At 37.3% G+C, this 8153-nt stretch overlaps 2 protein-coding genes across 2 annotated transcripts; both read left to right on the top strand.

Moving 5' to 3' along the window:
- The first annotated feature begins 2686 nt into the window (after positions 1–2686).
- On the top strand, positions 2687–3255 carry LOC109210961. The gene is made up of 2 exons (XM_019374446.1): positions 2687–2906; positions 2948–3255. Exons 1-2 carry the CDS (start codon positions 2687–2689, stop codon positions 3253–3255), a joined length of 528 nt encoding a protein of 175 aa, XP_019229991.1.
- A 511-nt stretch (positions 3256–3766) lies between these two features.
- On the top strand, positions 3767–5718 carry LOC109210960. Its single transcript, XM_019374445.1, has 3 exons — positions 3767–4003; positions 4166–4301; positions 4742–5718. The coding sequence occupies exons 1-3, from the start codon at positions 3767–3769 to the stop codon at positions 5716–5718; spliced, it is 1350 nt and encodes a 449-aa protein (XP_019229990.1).
- The last annotated feature ends 2435 nt before the right edge of the window (positions 5719–8153 follow it).

Here is an 8153-nt window from a genome sequence, read left to right as displayed (position 1 = left end):
TTCTCTTCCTCTAGCTCAAAATTCACTATCTCCAAGTTTTAATTTTGACTCTGATTCTTCATCTATTACTAAATAATAATGATGATGAATGACATCTTTCTTCCTTTGCCTGGACATTGTTATTTGCTTTCCTTTAGGACATGACATCAGATTCTTTTCCCTCTAGGCTCTATGATCTTTACGTTTTTAAACTCAATCCCATCCATGTTCTAACCCCAAAAACTAATTTGTCAATCGGGGTTTAGAGTTTCGAGAAGAAAGAAGCTGACAATTTCTGTAAGGATGAGGGCGCAATTGCTCTCTTTGACAGCAGTTTTTGTTTTGAGTTTCATAGGTACATCTACTCTCGCCTTCAGCATCGACTTCATATGGCTCGAAATCTACTGCGTCCTCTCTCTTTTCCTCTCTGTTTCTGTGTTTTGGACCAAATCTGAAGGGCCGTCTGAAAGTGCAGGAGGGAGGAGAGAGCGTGGGGTTTTTGACTAATGGTAGGTGATGTGGGTGGGAGGAATTTTGAGATTGAGCATCATATTTTTAGGGAATAGGGGAAGAGAATGACATGTATCAAAGTAGAGAGAGAAAGAAAATAGTGTAACCGGATAGCGTAATTAGTGGCTTAGGGGTAGGAGGTAACTAAAATTAGATATTTTGCTATAAACATTAAAAAGGTATCTATAGGATATAATTTTTTAAAATGGTATTTATTTAAAATAAATAAGGTGTTAACCTTTGCTATAGGAGGTAAATATTCCAATAATATATGCCTTCGGATAATTTTTTTTTTCTCCCTGTCCATTCTACAACATTCGGTTCATATTACTTCTTTTTTCAAATTCTTGCACTTGCCTTAATCATAAGAGTATTTGATAAAAATATTGTTTATTTCTTTAAATATCTCGCTTAATTAATAATACATTAACTAGACAGTGACGATAAATTTAAAGAAATGTAATAAAAGATTCTTATTTTTCTAAAGTGTGAAATATTTTCGAAAGAATTTTAGTTTGTCAAAGTAACTAACATTTGGAACCAAATGAAGTATTAGTTTGGTATAAAACTGTTTTTTTAAATGAACAAACCCCAACGTTTGCCATTAAGTCGAGTACTTGTAACAAGAAAACACGAGATCCAAATGACATTAAAATAAAGACATCTTTATTGTTCGATACAAGCATTGAATGAAATAAATACAAACTCACGTGGATAATAAATACTTCTTTCGATCCAAAATAAGTGATTTTTTGGCTGTTTTCACACAGATTAAGAAATTCACCTTTTAACATTAATTAGCAATAGAATCGACCATATTAACCTTTACTATCTCACATAAATACTCCTAACACATATTCCAACACTATTTACTCCAAGGACAATATAGGAAAAAAATAATTAATTCATTCTTGAAATCTGGAAAAATCACTTATTTTGGACCACAAGAAAAAGTTCAAAAAATCACTTATTTTGGACCAGAGGGAGTATAGTTTACATCAATCAGTTAGTCATATTTGGGTCCAAGGAATTTTAATTCTTCCATATATACTGTTTGGCATGAGGCGTCCTTACTGCTTGTTTTTATTGGGGAATTTTACTGGATTATTCTATATTTTTCTGCAACAAAGTCATCACCACCATCATGTCCCATAAATTTGTACACATATTTATTTCTTTGTCGCAACTCCGCCACCATGTTCCTAGCTTAGTTCCACCTTAAGAAACTGTGGTCCTAGAGAAAAAAATTACTATGTGTTTGGATTCATGCACCAAGCTATGTTATTATATCATTAAGTGATAAATTGAGATATAACAAAAATTACGCTCAAACATATTTACGCTGAATGTAGAATTAATCTAAGTTATCTATCTATTCACTCTTTCACTATCCTTATTTGAAGACCCAGTTGCCTACTAGGGCGGAGCTAGAGAGCAAGTTACAGGTTTGGCTTAGCCCAGTAGCTTTGGTTCAAATCTTGTATTTATTTTAAGAAATTCATTAAATATGTACAAATTATTAATTTAGAATCTGTAATTTAAAATGATTAGAATCTCAAACTCATAAGCTTCAAATCCTCCGATCGCCTATTCTGCTATCAAATACAGTTCATTAGGGATATTGTCATATTTAGGCGACCAATCTCTCGTGATTTTTATTAGCTTTGCTGCTTACCTATTCGATGTTGCCGGAGATAATCTTTCTGCCGGAATTTCACAAGAAGAAGCAGCTAGAGATGGTGGAGGAGTGACCTAAATAATATCGATCTATTTTGACTTGAATATGCTCGTATGTTCGTGTCTGAAAGGAGTCAGGGGCTTATTAGTTTTTGGGCTGAAGATGTTTGGTCTTTATTCACTTGGGCTTAACACTTGGGCTCAATATTATTTTTTGGACCTTCCAGAAGACATCTAAGAATTTATCCAGATTTATCCACTGTAAATTCTTTATTTATATTTGTATTTATCTAATAGTCAGTTAGAAGGCAGCAAATTGTATAGGCACAGCTGTCATAGTTAGTTATCAGAAGATTCCTTCATTTTTGTATATATACACGAGCTGCACAGAGAGTTATTCATTCAATACACAAAAAATTGAATCAATTCCTTCAGAATTCTTTTTCTTCTCCTTTAAACGTTTTCATGGTATCAGAGCTTTAATCAAAGCAATCTGATTTACATTTTTTTTTTATCAACAATGGTAGAAACTACTCTTCCTTCTCCTATTAGCAGCACTTCCCAGATCACTCTTACTCCCGCTCAACAAATTGATTCTTGTCATCCCTATTTTTTAACTTCTTCTGATAATCCTGGAATCAACCTCATCAATATAAGCTTTGATGGATCTAGTTATGCAAACTGGCGTAGAGGAGTTCTTATTTCCCTTTCGGCTAAGAACAAATTGGGGTTCATCAATGGTACTTGTCGATGCCCATCTGTTGATTCTCCTCTCTTTGAGCTATGGAAAAATCCAATGACATGGTCATTGTATGGCTTCTCAAGTCACTCAGTAAGGATATTGGAGAAAGTGTGATTTATTCACAAACTGCTGAAGAGTTATGGAATGAGCTCGAGCAGAGGTATGGTCAAGCTGATGGCACAAAGTTATTCCAACTGCAGAGAGAATTAAACAGCATCAGCCAAGGATCTAGTGATGTGGCGGGATACTTCACTAAGCTTAAAAGAATTCGGGATCAAATGAAGGTGCTTAATACCTTCATGATATGCAACTGTGACTGCAAGTGTGGTGCAAACACACAATGTTAAGATGAATGAAGACCAAAAACTAATCCAATTTCTGATGGGGTTGAATGATGCTTATACTAGTGTAAGGGGAAATATTTTAATGAAGCCTCTTCCTAGCACTGCTCAGGCATACTCTAGTCTCCTCCGCCAAGAGACACAAAGGGAGGTACACTCTAACTTACATTCCATTTCCGATTCTTCTGCTTTTATGACATCGGGACAGAAATGGACACCACAAAGGAACTCAGGAGACTATAAAGTACATAATTCCAATACCTCAGTTGGAGGAAAAAGGAGTGAGTTCTTTTGCAAGTACTGTAAAAAATCTGGTCATATCAAAGAAGAAAGCTACAAACTAGTGGGATATCCTCAAAATTTCAAGTTCACCAAGCCAAAGAGGGGGAACTTTGGGAATCAACAAGCACACACAGCAACAGTTGGAAATGAACTTACCACAGTTGGAGGAGATACTGTTTCAACTCTTGTTAGCAGCCAAGGATTTACTAAGGAGCAGTGAGACCAGCTCATTCAGATGTTCCAGTCTATTCAGGGAGCATCTGCCTCTTTTTTCGAGTCCTCTGCTACAGCTAACCTAGTTGGTATACATCATGCTTGCTTTGTTTTCACTTCTTTTTTGTCTAAACTCACCAATGTTCCTTGGATTCTTGACATTGGTGCTACACAGCACATGACATTTGATAAGTCTTTGTTGCATGGCATAAGAGCACTTACTTTTCCTCTCTTGGTCAATTTGGCTAACTCATCCAAGGTAAAAGCTTATTCTATAGGCAGCCTACACTTGTCACCTGAATTAAAATTGGATCACGTACTTTATGTTCCTGCATTTAAGCATAATCTTCTATAAGTAAGTCAACTTGTTCATCAATTACCTTTTGATCTTTTATTTACTAAAGGAGGATGTATACTGCAGGCCCCCTCACTGAGGAAGGACCAGCTCGTTGGTAAAGCTACAGCAGACCTCTATGTGTTGAAGGATAATACCTCTAGTTTCTGCAACAAGCCACAAGCTCCAGTTTCTATTTCTTCTTGCAATATGTCAAAGTCTTGTTTGTCTGAGTCTTTTCCTTTTGTTTTAGAGTCAGTTTGTCATAGGCCTGTGTGACCTGTTTTTTTGGTCCTGAACAATTAAATGAGAAAATGAATCACAGTTATGTTGTTTCACAAATGACTGATTTAGAGAAATTATGGCATTGTCGTTTAGGACATCTACCTTATCATGCAATGAAAAATATAAAAGGCATTCCAATATCTTTCAGTAACAAGAAGATTGTTTGTGAAGTTTGCCCTATGGCAAGGCAATCAAGACCACCTTTTCCTAAGAGCAGAATCAGTTCAAAGACCTGTTTTGATTTATTACATATCGATACATAGGGACCCTATAACAGACCAACCTACAAAGGGGAGAAATATTTTTTAACAATAGTGGATGATTTTTCCAGAACCACTTGGACTTTTCTCCTCTCTACAAAGTCCAATGCATTCCCAGTATTGAAATCGTTTCTAGCCCTTGTTGAAAGACAATTCTTAGCTAAGGTGAAGGTGATTAGGTCAGGTAATGCCTATGAATTGGGAACAGGACAAGAACAAAGAGATTTTTTCTTTTCTCAGGGGATCATTCATCAAACGACTTGTGTTGGGACTCCCCAACAAAATGGAGTAGTTGAACGTAAACATAGACACTTGTTAGAGACTTGTAGGGCTTTGATGTTTCAGTCACATGCACCAAAAAGGTACTGGGGGGAGTCCTTGCTCACAGCAACATACTTGATCAATCGATTCTCTTCCCAGGTACTTAGAAATAAATCTCCTTATCGAGTGCTATTTGGAAAAGACCCTGATTGTTCCTACCTAAAGCCATTTGGTTGCCTATGTTTCAACTCCACTCTCTCTAGGAACAGGGACAAATTAAGCCCTAGAGCTTTTCCTGGGATCTTTCTTGGTTATCCTTTTGGAAAGAAAGGATATAAAATCCTTAACTTAGAAGATAATACAATTTGCATTTCTAGAAACGTCAAATTCATTGAGTTTGTTTTTCCTTTCTCTTCTCCTTCACCACTGTCTAAATTGTTTCCTTCTTGTTTTCCATCTACTAATGATCATTTTTTTTCTTCTTCTTCTTCTACTGTGCTTTCTCCAAATCTATCTTTACAGAGCACACCTCTTTCTAAATCTGCCTCTAAGTCTAAATCTTTACCGTCTAAATCTTCCCCTTTGTCTCCCATTTATGATCCCATTGTTGGTTCAGCTCCCAGAACTGAAGTATTACCCACAGCACCAGAGGAGCAGCTACGCCGCTCACAAAGAGAACATCATCCTCCTAAGTATTTATCTGATTATGTTTGTAATTTTGCTTTCTCTGTTATTTCCCCTAACCCACCTTTTTTATCCCTTTTATCATTCTACTTTTTCTGCTATGACACCCCAAAATCAATGCATCATCAATTCTATTTGCCAAATAAATGAACCAACTTCTTACCAACAAGCAATGATGCATCCCAGCTGGAAAGCAACAATGGACAAGGAATTTGAAGCCTTGGATTCCAACAGAACATGGGACATAGTGCAGCTTCCAGCTGGAAAGAAAGCGTTGCCCTGCAAGTGGGTTTATAAAGTGAAACTGAAATCAAATGGTGCTTTAGAAAGGCTCAAGGCACGACTGGTCATCGGGGGAGATACACAACGAGAAGGTATTGATTATGCAGAGACATTCTCTCCGGTGGTAAAAATGACAACAATTCGATGCATTCTAGCTATAGCAGTAAAGAAAAGTTGGGATCTTTACCAGCTTGATGTGACTAACGCCTTTTTGCACGGGGACTTGCACGAAGAAGTGTACATGAGGTTTCCCCCTAGATTGAGTCCTCCTTCTCCAACACATGTGTCGCCTTCGTAAATCTCTGTACGGTCTTAAACAAGCTTCGCGCCAATGGTATTCCCGTTTGTCTTCAGCCCTTGCCACGAGAGGATTTAGTTCTTCGCTCAATGATTACTCCCTCTTCTTCAAATTAACTGGTGATTTGATCACGATCCTTGCTGTCTATGTAGACGATATTCTGATCACTGGGAACAACAAAGGAGAAATCAATGACATTAAGCAATTCTTGGACTATGAGTTCAAAATTAAAGATTTGGGAGAAGCTCACTATTTCTTGGGAATGGAGTTGGTACAAGAAAATGGAGGACTTGTTGTAACCCAAAGAAAATTTGCCCTAGAACTGCTCTCTGAATTTGATTGCATGAACTCTAGACCTGTTTCTACCCCTTTGGAGTCTACTCTTAAACTTTTCTCTGACTCTGGTACACCCCTTCCTGATCCAATTGTGTATCGAAGACTGCTGGGTAAGTTGAATTTTTTGACGAACACAAGGACTGACCTTTCTTATGCAGTTCAAACCCTCAGTCAATATATGCAAACCCCCTTTTTCGGACATTATCAGGCTGCTTTACGCACTTTACGTTATTTGGCTGGGAATCCGGGGCTTGGTTTGTTCATGACACCAGAGCCCTCTCTTCAAATTCTGGCCTTTTGCGACTCTGATTGGGCATCTTGTGCCGACACTCGACGATCTGTGAGTGGCTTTTTCCTGAGTCTAGGAGGCTGTCAAATTTCCTGGAAATCGAAAAAACAACCAGTTGTTGCCCTCTCTTCAGCAGAAGCGGAATACAGATCTATGAGGCGTTTAGTAGCAAAAATTACTTGGATTGTTCGTCTTCTTCACTATCTTAGTACTCCGGCAATTTTGTCGGTCCCTCTTCACTGTGACAACCAAGCCGCAATACATATTGCGAGGAACCCCATTTTTCACGAACGAACGAAGCATATTGAGCTTGATTGTCACTTCGTTCGTGAAAAATTGCTTGATGGGTTAATCTCACTTTCCTATGTTCCATCTTCTTCACAGCTTGCTGATTTATTTACAAAAGCTCTTACTAGACCGTTGCATCGTACTCTTCTTCACAAGTTGGGTGTCCGATCGGCATCCTCCCACTTGGGAGGGGGGGGGGTGTTGCCGGAGATAATCTTTATGCCGGAATTTCACAAGAAGAAGCAGCTAGAGATGGTGGAGGAGTGACCTAAATAATATCGATCTATTTTGACTTGAATATGCTCGTATGTTTGTGTCTGAAAGGAGTCAGGGGCTTATTAGTTTTTGGCTGAAGATGTTTGGTCTTTATTCACTTGGGCTTAACACTTGGGCTCAATATTATTTTTTGGACCTTCCAGAAGACATCTAAGAACTTATCCAGATTTATCCACTGTAAATTCTTTATTTATATTTGTATTTATCTAATAGTCAGTTAGAAGACAGCAAATTGTATAGGCACAGCTGTCATAGTTAGTTATCAGAAGATTCCTTCATTTTTGTATATATACACGAGCTGTACAGAGAGTTATTCATTCAATACACAGAAAATTGAATCAATTCCTTCAGAATTCTTTTTCTTCTCCTTTAAACGTTTTCATTCGATATCTAATTGCAATTTGAAATACTATCCGATCACTTCATGTTATGTAGCTCACATTTCCATAAGACGTTGTTTTCACTACTTGAACTTCTTGCCTCCTCGTCACATGGACTCATCTAAAAAAAAAGAAAAATAATTAAAAATCTATAAATTAATTTCAAATCCCGGAGACAATTCTCCATGAATTTTGGTCCTCCAGAGATGAAGAAATAATGATTTATAAAAAAGAACCATTCACGAAAATGATGCTTCTGTGTACTTAACTTTCAAGCTTGGGTTTCACCAGAACCCATCATTAATTTGATTACAAGCCATTTCATTATTTGTGATTATGAAAACGGCCATGACAATTGACCCCCCACTCCCCTACCCCTATGCCACTCCTAAAAAAAATCAAAAAATAAAATAAAATAAGCCTAGTATATATAGTT

The sequence above is a fragment of the Nicotiana attenuata genome, unplaced genomic scaffold, assembly GCF_001879085.1.
Source record: "Nicotiana attenuata strain UT unplaced genomic scaffold, NIATTr2, whole genome shotgun sequence".
Lineage (NCBI taxonomy): Eukaryota > Viridiplantae > Streptophyta > Magnoliopsida > Solanales > Solanaceae > Nicotiana > Nicotiana attenuata.
The sequence above is the reverse complement of the archived record's forward strand: the minus strand, read 5'-3'. Positions and strand labels throughout refer to the sequence as shown.